Source organism: Elephas maximus, chromosome X, assembly GCF_024166365.1.
Source record: "Elephas maximus indicus isolate mEleMax1 chromosome X, mEleMax1 primary haplotype, whole genome shotgun sequence".
In the NCBI taxonomy this organism is placed as follows: domain Eukaryota; kingdom Metazoa; phylum Chordata; class Mammalia; order Proboscidea; family Elephantidae; genus Elephas; species Elephas maximus.
The window spans coordinates 92,384,937-92,401,282 of NC_064846.1; the positions used below are offsets into that span (position 1 = coordinate 92,384,937).

At 38.6% G+C, this 16,346-nt stretch overlaps 1 protein-coding gene across 2 annotated transcripts in view; it reads left to right on the forward strand.

Annotated features, from left to right (window-relative positions):
• ZDHHC15 (zinc finger DHHC-type palmitoyltransferase 15) overlaps nt 1–16,346 on the forward strand; it is a 227,303-nt gene that overhangs the window by 26,178 nt on the left and 184,779 nt on the right. For both annotated transcript variants that reach the window (XM_049873316.1, XM_049873317.1), the window contains exon 2: nt 6,795–6,821. In XM_049873316.1, coding sequence (XP_049729273.1) covers nt 6,795–6,821 — 27 coding nt within the window. The remainder of the gene's footprint in view (nt 1–6,794; nt 6,822–16,346) is intronic.

The following is a 16,346-nucleotide window of genomic DNA, read 5'->3' on the forward strand; positions in this document are numbered from 1 at the left end:
CTATTGATAGATACCCTTCTGTGAACCCTACAACATGTAGCTGCTTAAGGAAAGTCCTGAGGTATGTTTTGATTTAACACCAGGTTTGTATGATGAAAAGCTCTTGCATATATCTCACCTTTTTCTCCATACCTGGTGTATTAGTTTCCTAGAGCTGCCATAACAAAGTACCACAAACTGGCTTAAAACAACAGAAATTTATTCTTCCACAGATATAGAGGCTAGAAGCCAAATCAGTGTGTCAGCAGGGCCACACTCCCTCCAAAATCTCTAGGACAGGACCTTCCTTGTCTCTTCCAGCTTCTGTTAGCCCCAAGCATCCTTGGCTTGTGACAGTGAAAACCCATTCTCTGTCTCCCTTTTCCCTTTCTGTTTCCTCTGTGTCTTTTCTCCTCTTTGTATAAGGACACTAGTTATAAAGAGATTAGGGCTCATTCTAATGACATTATTTTAACCTAATTAATTACATCTGCAACAGTTCAATTCTAAATAAAGTCACATTCAGAGGTACCTGGGGCTAGGACTTGAGCATATCTTTTTGGGGGACAAAATTCAACTCATAGCACCTGGGTTGCAAAGAATCAGTAAATAGTTGAGAGAAAAGAGTGGTGTGAAAATGCTTTTTGATGATAACTCTAATCATTTAACTCCCTAGTAGTGAGTTGAAATTTGAAAGAATAGAGCGAGTGTATAATTACACATATCACTAAATCACTCTATAATTATGCATTCCAAGATACTCATAGAATGGCTAAGTGTACTTCAAGAGATTCATGATAAAGGATTCATTTTATAAAAGTTTAGTATGACTCTTGTAACATTTTCATTTTAAATACGACCTAAGTATTTTTAGCATCTCCCTCTTAAAAATGCAAAAGTGAATATTAGAAAAATAAAGGAAAGGCAAAACTACCAAGATTAAGTGCCACAATCTTTTGGAATAAAGGTTCTCTTTTTTTCCCCCTCAGAGGTGTCCTTGGGTGGTACAAACAGTTAATATACTTGGCTGATGACCAAAAGGTTGGCAGTTTGAGTCACCTCAGAAGAAAGGCCTGGCGATTTACTGAAATATCAGCCATTGAAAACCCTATGGAGCACAGTTCTACTCTGACACACATGGGGTAGCTATGAGTTGGAGTCAACTCAATGGCAACTGTGTGTGTGTGCTTTTTTTTTTCGTCAGAAGCATGTAACTTCCTCACAAGTGTGTAACTTCTTCCCTTAGACATCTTGATGTCTTATAGAATGTCAGGGATGACAAGTACTTTAAGAGTCAAGTCCATTGCTTAACTAATGTCTGAATCTCCTGTACATTTTCAAATGTTTGTAATGGGGAAAGAAGCCCTGGTGGCCCAGTGGTTAAGTGCTCAGCTGCTAACTGAAAGGTCGGCAGTTCAAACCTACCAGCTGCTCCACAGGAGAAAGATGTGGCAGTCTGCTTCTGTAAAGATTTACAATTTTGGAAACCCTATGGGGGCAGTTCTGCTCTGTCCTATAAGGTCTCTGTGAGTCAGAATCGACTCGACAGCAACAGGTTTGGTATGGATTTTGGTAATGGGAAGCTTGCTATTTCTCAAGGATGTCAGTCCACCTTGAAATAGTCCAGCTAGTGACAGTTGGCATCATCATCATCATCATTTTTTTCTTATAATGAGCTAAAATGTGTCTACCTGCAGCTTTTACCCATTGATTGTATTTCTCTCTTCTATTCTGGGACCATATAAACCAATCCTTCTTTCACATGGCAGTCCAGCAATTACTTGAAGACAGCTGTCCCCTACCTGGAGACTTCCTGGGTTCCCACTCATTCCTCTGTATACCTATTGTTGCATCTCAACATCTGCAAGCACTGGGTAATCTCTTTCCCTTACCAACAGTGCTGTCCCAAGCGAATGGAGATTAGGACCTCCACTTCTTATTTAGCAGTGAGTGTTCAGCCACAGAGGGAGGAGATATACCAAAGAGCAATTTATCAGCTACTCTTCATTAAGATTGATCTTCAGGCAATCCTGCTCTCTCACTCCATCTTTTATTTTCATTTTCATATCATTTTTTAAATTTGTTTTATTTTTTGTTATTGTCTAGAATGTACACAGCAGAACATGCACCAATTCAACTGTTTCTACATCTGCAATTCAGTGACAGTCTTCAAGTTATGCAGCTATTCTCACACTCCTTTTTTGAATTGTTTCCCCTACATTAACATCAACTTGCTGCCCCTAAATTTCCTATCTAATCTTTCAAGTTGCTGTTGTCAATTTGATCCCATATAGATAGTTCTTAAAAGAGCACAATACTCAAGGCAGACGTTCTTTACTAGTTAAGCTAAACTATTGTTTGGTTTTAAGAAGATTTCAAGGGATAATTTTGGTTTAAGTATTAAAGATTATCTCAGGGCAAATACTTTTTGGGGTTCATCCAGCCTCCATGACTCCAGAAAATCTGGATTCTATTTTGAAATTGTGTTCTGCATTTTCCCCCTTTTAATCAGCATTCTCCTATACAATCTTTTATCAAAACATTCAGTAATGGTAGCCAGACCCCGTCCAGTTCTTCTGGTCTCATGGCAAAGGAGGCAGTTGTTTGTGGAGTCAGTTAGCCACATACTCCATTTCTTCCTCCTAGTCCTGACTCTCTGTCTTGCTCTGTTGATCCAGGCTAATAGAGACCAATTGTTGTACCTTGGATGGCTGCTTGTAAGCTTTTAAGCCCCCAGCTACTATGCAGTGAACTAGGAGTTAGAACAGAAGCACTAAACATGGTATTAGGCCAGTTAACTGGGATGTCACATGAAACCATGACCCTAAACCTCCAAATCAAGAAACCAAATCCCATGAAGTGGTTGGTTGTACATAAGCAGCCTCAGCAGCTGCTTTTTTGTTGTTGTAAATATATTTATCACACAACTTTTGCCAGTTCAACTTTTTACAGGTGTGCAACTTATTGACAGCAAGTACAGTAATTGGCTATACATTCCTACCCTTAATCAATGTAATTTTTCCATTACCATGAACCGAAACTCAGTGCTCCATAAGAAACCCCCCCAGTTCCCTCTCTCCCACCCTGGTAACCACTAATAAACTTTGGTCTCTATACATTTTCCTGTTCTTGTCTTTTTATATAAGGTAAGATCATTAACTCAAACTTTTAAAAGTATTATCATTTCGAAGTATAATCCCCATCAGAAGGATAAATAAGATATTATGTCCTTTTATTCCTCCTGATCTTCTAAATCCAAAGTGTGGTTCACAGCTTCAGTGTATCTCAATTTGGAAGTTAAATTTGACCTAATATACTTGATGTTCATTTAGATTTCAGAAAATTAATATAATTCCCAAAGCCAGATTGTCTTAAAAATTGAATCAAACATTGACTCAAACATCACAATTAGAGTCGAATTATACAAGTTGAAATTGAATCAAATAAGAAATCTCACTCTTTTTATTGTAGCATCATATCTCATTAAAGGAATGAATTTTATACACTGTATACAAAAACCACTTACATTATTTGTCCTGATGAAGGACAGTAGAATTACTCCCATTTTTAGTCTTTGAATATAGCTGCTTCATCATCTGCGTTAGGTTTTCTCTGTGAACGTGTTTTCATATCTGTAGAACAATTATGTCACAGTGGGAATGCTGGGTCTAATGGTAAGTGTATGATGCATTTTAAAAGAACTACCCAACTTTTTTCATGAGTGGTTGTATGATTTTCCAATCCTACCACCAATGGAAGTCTCTCCATTTTAAAGAGATATTGAGTAGAACTGCTGAGTAGGGTTTCTAGGGAGGGGCTGGTTATATTCGAACTGCTGACCTTTTGGTTAGCAGCTGAGCTCTTAACCACTACACCACCAGGGCTTCTAACCCAATTCAAGGCCTAGTGGAACTTATGTAGTTCCAACATGCAAGTAAAGAATCATGAAGTCCCAAGTTTACCCACCAAGGCTTATTGTTTCCACTTCTTTTTATATTTCAAAGTAGAGTTTGTGCCTCTTCGAAGCATTTTTAACTGGAATTCTTTAACTGGAAAGAAACATACGCACACAAGCAGTTGGTATCAATCTTCAGACAGGTGTTTTAGAAAAAAAAAGAGAAGGCATTATTTAATCGGATTTTTAGCAGAGCCCTCATTGCCTCCCATTGGGAGAGCCAACATCAATTATATTTGGTTAGGAATGGGGAAGAACAATCTACCAGAGACAAAATGGAACAATTTTAACAAAGTCCATTCAAGTGACCATTACAAGTTTTTTTTTTTAATTTTTATTGTGCTTTAAGTGAAAGTTTACAAATCAAGTCAGTCTCTCACACAAGAACTTATATACACTTTGCTACATACTCCCAATTGCTCTCCCCTTAATGAAACAGGCCGCTCCCTCCCTCTACTCTCTCTTTTTGTGTCCATTTCGCCAGCTTCTAACCCCCTCCACCCTCTCATCTCCCCTCAAGGCAGGAGATGCAACATAGTCTCAAGTGTCCACCTGATCCGAGAAGCTCACTCCTCACCAGCATCCCTCTCTGACCCATTGTCCAGTCCAATCCCTGTCTGAACAGTTGGCTTTGGGAATGGTTCCTATCCTGGGCCAACAGAAGGTCTGGGGGCCATGACCACCGGGGTCCTTCTAGTCTCAGTCAGACCATTAAGTCTGGTCTTTTTATGAGAATTTGGGGTCTGCATCCAACTGCTCTACAAGGAGAATTTTTTAAGACAGTTCAAAAAATAGACCTGCATATGAAGAAAAAGAGACAGTAGGACTGATGAAGGACCTGAGGAAATTTCCCTAGAACACTGTTTACTTCTCTGTTTGAATTGTTTTCCTATTTTCCTGACCCTTAGGAGTTGATCATTGTATGCAGTAACCACTTACATTTAACACCTTCTCAAATTTGAGAACTGTGCCTTATAATTTAAGTTTACCTTAGCACCTAGAAAAAGTTCACACAGATGGTGGTTATAACTAAAGACAGATAGGCTTTGTACAAATCACATTCTGAGAAAAAGTTATATATACATTGTCTTAGTTGTATGGTACTGCTGTAACCAAAATACCACAAGTGAGTGGCTTTAAAGAACAACAATTTATTGTCCCACAGTTTTAGAGGCTACAAGTCCAGATTCAGGGTGTCAGCAGGGCTAGGTTCTCTCTCTCTCTGTCACCTACAGGGAAAGATCTTTGCCTCTTTCAGCTTTTTTAGCTCTGAGCATTTTTTGTCCTTCTTTGGCTGCTTGTGGGTGTATCTCCACATGACATCTGTCTTCCCCTGTGTGCTTGTGTCTATTCTGTTCTTTTTCTAAGACACCGCTCAAAAAGGATTAGGTTTAGGACCCACCGTACTCTGGTATTGCCTCATTAACATAACGAAAGACAGCATCTACTTCCAAGCAGGGTCATATTTACAGGGATAGGGGTTGGGACTTCAATATACCTTTTTTGGGGGGACACAATTTAGTCTATAACCCATTCTTGTTGAATTGATTCTGACTCATAGCGACCCTATAGGACAGAGTAGAACTGCCCCATAGGGTTTCCAAGGAGCAGCTGGTAGATTCAAACTGCTGACCATTTGTTTAGCACCCATAGCTCTTAATTACTGCACCACCAGGGCTCCAATTTAATCTATAACATACATCAAAGTAAGCCAGCGAGGAATAATTGGAGGAGGTAGACACCCATAACGAAACCAAACCTGTTGCCGTCAAGTTGATTCCTACTCTTAGCAACCCTATAAGGAGAGAGTAGAACTACCGCAAAGGGTTTCCAAGGAGCAGCTGCTGGATTCAAACTGCTGACCTTTTTTGGGTAGCAGCCTGAGCTCTTAACCGTTACCACCAGCCCTGAAGGCTGGAATCTAGTCCCAACTGTGCCACTAACTTTCTCTCTGACTTGGGGCAAATCATTTGCTACTACTGTAGACCTATTTGGAAACCCTGGTGGCTTAGTGGTTAAGAGCTAGGGCTGCTAACCAAAAAGGTTGGCAGTTTGAATCCACAAGGTACTCCTTGGAAATCCTATGGGGCAGTTCTAGTCTGTCCTTTAGGGTCTCTATGTGTCGGAATTGACTCGACAGCCACGGGTCTGGTTTTTTTTTGGTAGTCCTGTTTTGCCATCTTTAAAATGAGACCGATAAACTAGATAATCACTAAAGTCCCTTCCTGTTCTGATATTCTATGAAATCTTAGTTCAAATGTAATAATAATTAATATTCGTTAAGTACTTGCCTTGTGCTAGATATTATGTTAAATAGTATTTAATGTCATTAACACATTTAATTCTCAAGTAACCCTGTGAGGTAGGGAAATTAAGGAACTTGCCCAGATCCACAAAATAGTAGAATAGGGATTCTAATCCAGAGAGTCTGACTCTAGAGCAGGTACACAACCTCCATACTATATTACCTCTAAATATACAAGAGAAGCTTGGAATTATGATTGAGAGACATCCTACAGTGAAAACTTTGGGAAAGTAAATAATCATCTCCTAACTTACCAGCTTTTAAAGTTCTTAGTGCTATGTTCTATAGCTTGAGTGTTTACGTTTGTTGAGTTTTTTAAAAACCAGGTTATACTTGTGTTTGTTGAATGACTGGAAGTTCTTAATTACTAAGGTTTAAAATGAAGATACCAAAGGATGGATTAATCATTCTTGCCTTCCATCATCTTAACACACTGGTGGTTTACTAAAGTATCATTCAATAGATTGCTCAAAATTGATCCTATGGACAATGTATTAGAAAAAGTTTTTTTTTTTTTTTAGTGTCACTAATGTTTACCTCTTTATCTTTTCACAGTGACTGTGTTGAGCCCAGCAGAAAAAGGTAAGAGGAAGTTGTAAATTGTATTGGTGAGGACTATATTCTATCTAAAAAGTGAATTATATAAAAGCCTATAAATTGAACAACTTTTCCAGGAATACACTTAGATCCCTAGAAAGTTTAGGATGATGGTTTTCAGGAAGTATACCTAGAGGTAGAACAGAACATATCTTCACTGGCTCCTTTGACAGTAGGACAGAGATTGGAAACTGGTAGGATTTATGATAGAGAAGGGCACAGATAACCACCCTGTCTGCAGTAGTGATTCTAGGCTCTTTCTCAGTCTATCATTGTTGTTCTAGGTACCTTGCCTTTCTGTCCTTTCCATCTCCTTTTCAAGGCATAGAGTAAGGAACTCACAGGGCTATTTTAAGAACTAAGTCCTTTACCACCACTATTCCAGCATATTTACCTTACTCCTCTCTACCCCTCACCCCCATCTTGGCTTGACCTTCAATCTATACTACCTTTCTTAAAAAATTGAGGGTTTTTTCTTAAAGTATAAGGTAATCATGAATCTTAACAGACTTCAGCTTTATGTTATTATATCAGTAATAGCCATAAGTATTTATGTAGCCACTTTTAATTCTCACTTTATGAGAATTAACTGTTGTAATTCATTAACCAACCTAGCCCTCATAATATTTTAAAACTCTAGTTTGCTATTATTCATTTAACATAGGTGTTGACTATAGAGACAAAAGAGCAGTGTGGGTGGAAACAGTAGACCACACTAGTTAAAAGTGTTGGCTCTGGTGCTAAACTGTCTGAATTCAAATCGTAGTTCTCCTACTTAATAGTAAATTATTTGACTTCCTCATGCTTGGTTTATTCATGTGTAGAATAGGAAATAATAATACTACCTATTTCACAGAGTTGTGAAAATTTAACTAGTTAATACATGTATCAACTTAGAAGACTTAGAACTTAATAAAGCACTTAGAACAGTGATTAATAAAGCACATACTGATGACTCAATAAATGTTTGTTACTATTATTAGTCTTAGAGCAAGTCGTGAATTGCCTCTTATGTGTGGTTCTTAAGGCCAGGGATCATCTTCTGTACACTTATGTGAAATAATTATAAACAAATTTCTCACAGTAAACTTTCATGATAGGTTTGGTGGGGGCTTAGATGATGATTATTATTTTTTTTAGATGATGGTGTACCATAATAATAATAATGACAATAATATCATTATTATTGAAAACTACAGTTTATTATGTTGAGTTCCTTGATAAGTATTGTACATACATTACATTCTTCATTATTAATATCAATATAGTGACATAGGCACTCTTATGTGCATTTTATAGAAAAAGAAACTGAAGTTTAGAGAGGTTAAGTAACTTTTGCAAAGTCCTATATTGGGCAGTTCTACTGTGTCCCGTAGAGTCACTATCAGTCAGAATTGACTCTACAGCAATGGATTTGGTTTTGGTTTATAGCTAGTAATTGGTAGGATTTAAACCAAGAATGGTCTGACTCCAAAGTACATGCTCTTCAACAAACCTGCACTTGTCCTTTTACTTTTCAGTCTACAACTTCTAGATTTGCTTAGTTGAACTTCCTACTCAGAAACTTGATGTTCAGATGCTCTTTTTTTGAGTGTACTAAGTACCCTATCTTTATTATTTTATTAGCAAACTTAACTACACCAGTGTGGGACGTCATTATTAAGCCCAACCCAGCTGAAAGCCTTCCTAGTAGCATAAATCCAATTACGAGACTTTGAGTCTCTAGGAGATTATGTTACAACAATATATGATTTTTTAAGGTCCCTTCTCACTCTAGGATTTTATGGTTCTAGAGTTCTTTTTCTCCTGATAGTTCTTAAATTTGTTAACACAGTAAAGCATAAGCTTATATTTTGCTTCTTTATTCTGTAGTGGGGCATAATGGTACACGCACAGGTTTTAGAGATAGATTATCTGGCTTGGAGTTCCAGCTCTGTCATTTACTAGCTCTGTTGCCTTTGGAAAATAGCTCAACTTCTCTGGACCTCAATTTCTGTAAAATGAAGCTAATTTAATAATATTTTACAAATTTATTGTCCCTGAGTGATGCAAACAGTTAACATGTGCTTGCTGCTAACTGTAAGGTTGGAGGTTTGAATCCCCCAGAGGCATCTCGGAATAAAGGCCTGGTGATCTATTTCCAAAAAAAAATCAGCCATAGAAAACCCTATGAAGCACAGTTATACTCAGACACACATGGAGCTGCCATGAGTTGCAATTGACTCAGAAGAAACTGGTTTAGTGAGAGTGAAAATATAGAGTAATAAACTGCTTTGTAAATGTTAATTAGTAATAATTTCAGTTGTTACTTTTTTATATATCTGGATTCTCAAATACAGTGCAATTTATAAACTAAAATCAGATTCAATTGTAACCAGAGGTTGAAGGTTACACTTACGAAGAACTTCTGAACACTAGAGCAAGTTACTAAGGGATGCTATGGAATCTCCATTTTATAAAGTATCAGATACCCAACCATGTGGCTTAAATCAGTGAGTCTTACCTAGAAGCAAACTAACAGGCCTAATGACAATCAGAGGTTCCTTCTAATTCTGTGAATCTGTGACTTGTTTTAAACCATATTGCACTATTAAAGCAAAATATAACACAGTATATGACTCTCAGCCAGAGCATTGTTTGCAATAGGCACAGAAAATATAAGGGCAAATAAGTGAAAGCCTCAAATAATATAACCTTTCATTCAGTCTCCAAAGCATGAGAAAACCATAGTAAAACTAGGGTTTTCCAATTTCTTATCTAGTACATACAAACAGAACTGGGAAATATGCATGGGAATGGCTATTAAGGTTGTGAGATAATGGTGAAAGGAGCATAAAGTTGGATCAGTCTGAGTTTATTGATATGGGCCCACTAAGCACAGATTCTTTATTCAATGTTTCAGTTTGAGAGGTTAGAAAAGGATCTAATAGTTTATTTAGTTACTGAAGAATGAATTAAGTGGTGGCCTACACTAAATCGAGTTGAAATGCCATACCTGCCTTGGTATATTGCAGAAGAAGATATCCAAAGGCTTAGGGAAATTGGCGTGTTAGAGTGGATCTATCAGGTTGGACCCACAAACCCAACCATGGAGTACCCAGAGGAGGACATACCTTTTACCACAACAGTGAGGAACAAATTTATGAAGGAAGCCCCAGTATCCTTGAAGACTGCTGTGATTGCTATTTTATATAAGTTAGATTTGACAGTGGGAACTGCCCTAACTGAATTAAGACACCTAACTACAATGGGGCTGTGTTGGTAGGGGCCAAGTGGCAGCACTCAATCAACAAAGACAAGGTGGGCGTGGTTACCATAATGAAGAACAGAGTCAAAGCGGTCATCAGAATAGTCTGACTCCTATGGACTTAAGGAGTTGGTTACTTAGTCATGGTGTCCCTAGGAGGGAAATAGATGGGAAATCTACTAAATACTTACTTGATCTATACAAGTGGAAGAATTCTTGGCCAAGTGAACAGCAAAAAAAGAAAAAAAAAAACCCATTGCTGTAGAGTCGACTCCGACTCTTAGCAACCAGCAGTCTTGCTTAAATCACCAGAATAGAGACTCACAGCCCCTCAATCAATTCCCAGACTTTAGCCGATTTACAGACCCACACACAACCCCTTGAATGAGGGGCAGACCATGTTCCCTTGAGGAAGGACCCCACTACACTGCCAAAAACATATACTGTTAATCTTCTCTCAGCTTTTCCCAAAGGGATCTGTGGCCTTTTATGAAGATGATTGTTCAGTGGGGAAAAGGAAATAATCAGACTTTTCAGGGATAACTGAACACTGGCTCCGAATTGACACTAATCCCAGGAGACCCAAAATGTCACTGGTCCACCTGTCAGAGTAGGAGCTTATGGAGGTCAGGTTATTAATGGAGTCTTAGCCCAGGTCCCAGTCACAGTGGGTCCAGTAGGTTCCCAAACCCATATTGAAGTGATTTCCCCAGTTACAGAATGCATGATTGAAATAGACACACTCAGCAACTGGTAGAACCCCCACATTGGATCCCCAATATGTGGAATAAGGGCTATTATGGTAGGAAAAGGTAAATGGAAGCCATTGGAAGTGCCCCTACCTAAGAAAACAGTAAACCAAAAACAATACCACATTCCTGGAAGAATTGCAGAGATTACTGTTACCATCAAGATACAGGGGTGGCGATTCCCACAATATCCCCACTCAACTCACTTATTTGGCCTGAGCAAAAAGCAGATGGATTTTTGACAAAGACAGTGGATTATTAAAAATTCAGCCAGGTGATGCAACTGCTGTTCAGATGTAGTTTCATTGCTTGAGCATATTAATACATCTCCTGTACCTCGTATGCAGCTGTTGATCTGACCAATGCCTTTTCCTCCATACCTGTTTCAAAGATGCACCAGAAGCAGTTCACCTTCAGCCAGCAAGGCCAACAATACCTACCTCAGGGAGTATATCAATTCTCCAGCTCTATATAGTAATTTGGTTCACAGGGAACTTGCTCGCCTTTCCCTTCCACAAGACATCACACTGGTCCATTACATTGATGACATTATGCTGATTGGACCCAGGAAGGAAGAAGTAACAATGACTCTAGACTCATTGGTAAGACATTTGCATGCTAAAGGGTGGGAAATTAACTCAACAAAAATTCAGACTCCTTCCACCTCAGTGAAATTTCTGGGCATGAAGTGGTGTGGGGCATGCCAAGATATTCCTACTAAAGTGAAGGATAAGTTGTTGCACCTGGCCCATCCTACAACTAAAAAGGAGGCACAACACCTGGTGTGCCTCTTTGGAATTTGGAGGAAACCTACCCCTCATTTCCCCCACACGTCTGTCAGTTTGTCATACTGTGGGGGCTTGCACGTTGCTGTGATGCTGGAAGCCATGCCACTGGTATTCAAATACCAGCAGGGTCACCCATGTGGACAGGCTGCAGCTAAGCTTTCAGACTAAAACAAACTAGGAAGAAGGACCTAGCAGTCTACTTCTGAAAAACTAGGCAGTGAAAACCTAATGAATAGCAGCAGAACGTTGTCTGATACAGTGCTGGAAGATGAGGCCCTCAGATTGGAAGGCACTCAAAATGTGACTGGCGAAGAGCTGCCTTCTCAAAATAGAGTCGACCTTAATGGCATGGATGGAGTCAAGCTTTTGGGACCTTCATTTGCTGATGTGGCACAACTCAAAATGAGAAGAAACAGCTGCAAACATCCATTAATAAATGGAATGTAGAATGTACGAAGTATGAATCTAGGAAAATTGGAAATCATCAAAAATCAAATGGAATGCATAAAGATCGATAGCCTAGGAATTACTGAGCCAAAATGGACTGGTATTGGCCATTTTGAATTGGACAATCCTGTGGTCTACTATTCTAGGGATGACAAATTGCATTCATCATCAAAAAGAACATTTCAAGATCTATCCTGACATACAGCTGTGTCAGTGATAGGATAGTATTGATATACCTACAAGGAAGACCAGTTAGTATGAATTTTACTAAAATTTATGCACCAACAAAGACCAAAAAGAAATAAATTGAAGATTTTTACCAATTTCTGCAGTCTGAAATTGATCAAAGAAGCAATCAAGATGCATTGATAATTACTGGCGCTTGGAATGCCAAAGTTGGAAAAAAAGAAGGATTGGTAGTTGGAAAATATGGCCTTGGTGATAGAAACAACGCTGAAGATCACATGATAGAATTTTGCAAGACCAATGACCTCTTCATCGCAAATACCTTTTTTCACGAATATAAATGGTGACGATACACGTGGACCTTTCCAGATGAAATACACAGGAATCAAATAGACTATATCTGTGGAAAGAGACAGTGGAAAAGCTCAGTATCATCAGTCAGAACAAGACCAGGGGCTGATTGTGGAACAGACCATCAATTGCTTATATGCAGGTTGAAGTTGAAGAAAATTAAAACAAGTCCATGAGAGCCAAAGTATGACCTTGAGTAGATCCCACCTAAATTTAGAGACCGTCTCAATAGATTTGATGCATTGAACACTAATGACCAAAGACCAGATGAGCTGTGGAACTACATCAAGGTCATCATACATGAAGAAATCAAGAGGTCATTAAAAAGACAGGAAAGAAAGAAAAGACCAAAATGGATGGCAGAAGAAACTCTGAAAGTTGCTCTTGAATGTAGAGTCGCTAAAGTAAAAGGAAGAAATGATGAAGTAAAAGGGCCGAATGGAAGATTTCAAAGACTAGATCGAGAAGAAAAAGTAAAGTATTATAATGAAATGTGCAAAGACCTGGAGTTAGAAGACCAAAAGGGAAGAACATGCTTGGCATTTTTCAAGCTAAAAGGACTGAAGAAAAAATTCAAGCCTCGAGTTGCACTATTGAAGGATTCTACAGGGAAAATAATAAGTGATGTAGAGAGCATTAAAGGAAGATGGAAGGAATACACAGAGTCACTGTACCAAAAAGAATTGGTCGACATATATAGTATATGATGAGGTAATATATGATCAAGAGCTGATGGTACTGAAAGAAGTCCAAGCTGCACTAAAAGCATTGGCGAAAAACAAGGCTCTGGGAATTGACGGAATACCAATTGAGATGTTTTTCAACAAACGGAAGCAGCACTGGAAGTGCTCACTCATCTATGCTAGGAAATTTGGAAGACAGCTACCTGCCAACCAACTAGAAGAAATCCGTATTTGTACCCATTCCAAAGAAAGGTGAGCGAACAGAATGTGGAAATTATCATTATCGAACAATATCATTAATATAACACAAAAGTAAAATTTTGCTGAAGATCATTCAAAAATGGTTGCAGCAGTACATTGACAGGAAACTTCCATAAATTCAAGCCAGATTCAGAAGAGGGTGTGGAACAAGGGATATCATTGCTGATGTCAGATGGGTCCTGGCTGAAAGCAGAGACTACCAGAAGGTTCTTTACCTGTGTTTTATTCACTATGCAAAGGCAATAAAAAAAAAATGGATTGTGTAAATCATATCAAATTATACATAACATTCTGAAGAATGGAAATTCTACAACACTTAATTGTGCTCATGAGGAACCTGTACATAGACCAAGAGGCTCTCATTCAAACAGAACTAGGGGATACTGTGTGGTTTACAGTCAGGAAAAATGTGCATCATGGTTGTGTCCTTTCACCATACTTATTCAATGTGTATGCTGGGAAATAGTCTGAAAAGCTATAGTGGTTAAGTGCTATGGCTGCTAACCTAGGGTTCAGCAGTTCAGTTCCACCAGCGCTCCTTGGAAACTCTATGGGGCAGTTCTACTCTCTCCTATAGGGTCGCTATGAGTCGGAATCGACTCAATGCCAATGGGTTTGTTTTTTTGGTTTTATGTTGAGGTGTAATCCATACTGATGGCTGTGGTCTTTGGTCTTCATCAGTAAGTGTTTCAAATCCTCTTCACTTTCAGCAAGCAAAGTTGTGTCATCTGCATAATGCAGGTTGTTAACGAGTCTTCCTCCAATCCTGATGCCCCGTTCTTCATATACTCCAGCTTTTCGGATTATTTGCTCAGCATACAGCTTGAATAGGTATGGTGAAAGGATACAACCCTGACGTATACCTTTCCTGACATTAAACCACACAGTATCCCCTTGTTTTGTTCCAGCCGCTGCCTCTTGATCTAAGTACCGATTCCTCGTGAGCACAATTAAGTGCTCTGGAATTCCCATTCTCTGCAATGTTATCCATAATTTGTTATGATCCACACAGTCAAATGCCTTAGCATAGTCAATAAAACACAGGTAGACATCTTTGTGGTATTCTTTGCTTTTAGCCAGGATCCATCTGACATCAGCAATGATAAAATCCTGGTTCCATGTCTTCTTAATCCAGCTTGAATTTCTGGCAGCTCCCTGTCGTTACACTGCTACAGCCACTTTTGAATGTTTGGCAAAGTTTTGCTTGCATGTGATATTAATGATATTGTTTGATAATTTCCGCATTTGGTTGGATCACCTCCCTTGGGAATAGGCATAAATATGGATATCTTCCAGTTGGTTTTCCACGTAACTGTCTTCCGAATTTGTTGGCATAGACAAGTGAGCAGTTCCAGTGCTGCATCCACTTGTTGAAACATCTCAATTGGTATTCCATCAATTCCTGGAGCCTTGTTTTTCACCAATGCCTTCAGTGCAGCTTGAACTTCTTCCTTCAGTACCATAGGTTCCTGATTATGTGTTATTTCCTGAAATGGTTGAACTTCGACCAATTCTTTTTGGTATAGTGACTCTGCTTCCTTCTGTCTTCTTTTGATGCTTCCTGTGTCGTTTAATATTTTCCCTGTAGAATCCCTCAGTATTGCAGCTGAATTTTTTCTTCAGTTCTTTCAGCTTGAGAAATGCTGAGTGTGTTCTTTCCCTTTGGTTTTCTGTCTCCACCTCTTTGCACATGTCATCATACTTTACTTTGTTTTCTTGAGCTGCCCTTTGAAATCATCTGTTCAGCTCTTTTACTTCAACATTTTTTCCTTTTGCTTTACCTACTTGATGTTCAAGAACAAGTTTCAGAGTCTCTTCTGACATCCATTTAGGTCTTTTCTTTCTTTCTTGTCTTTTTAATAACCTCTTGCTTTCTTCATGTATGATGTTCTTGATGTCATTCCACAACTCGTCTAGTCTTTGGTCATTAGTGTTCAATGTGTCAAATCTATTCTTGAGACAGTCTCTAAATTCAGGTGGGATATACTTAAGGTCATAAATTTGGCTCTCGTCACCTTATCCTAATTTTCTTCAGTTTCAACTTGAACTTGCTTGTGAATAATCGATGGTCTGATCTACAGTCAGCCCCGGCCTTGTTCTGACTAATGATATTGAGCTTTTCCATTGTCTTTTTCCACTAATGTAGTGGATTTGATTCCTGTGTATTCTATTTGGTGAGTGCCACATGTATAGTCACCATTTATGTTAGTAAAAATAGGTATTTGCAATGAAGAAGTCATTGGTCTTGTGAAATTCTATCATGTGATCTCCAGCATTGTTTCTATCAGCAACGCCATGTTTTCCAACTATTGATCCTTCTTCTTTGTTTCCAACTTTTGCAGTCCAATCACTGGTAATTATCAGTGCATCCTGATTGCTTGTGTGATCAATTTCAGACTGTAGAAGTTGGTAAAAATCTTCAGTATCTTCATATTTGGCCTTAGTGGTCGGTGCATAAATTTGAATAATAGTCTTATTAACTGGTCTTCCTTGTAGGCATATGAATATTATCCTATCACTGACAGCATTGTACTTCAGGGTAGGTCTTCGAATGTTCTTTTTGATGATGAATGCAGCACCATTCCTCCTCAAGTTGTCATTCCTGATGTAGTAGATCATATGATTGTCTGATTCAAAATGACCAATAACAGTCCATTTCAGCTCACTAATGCCTAGGAATCGACTCGATTTGGGTAATGCGTAGGATATCGATCTTTATGAGTTTCATTTCATTTTTGACCATTTCCAATTTTCCTAGATTCATACTTTCTACATTCCAGGTTCCAATTATTAATGGA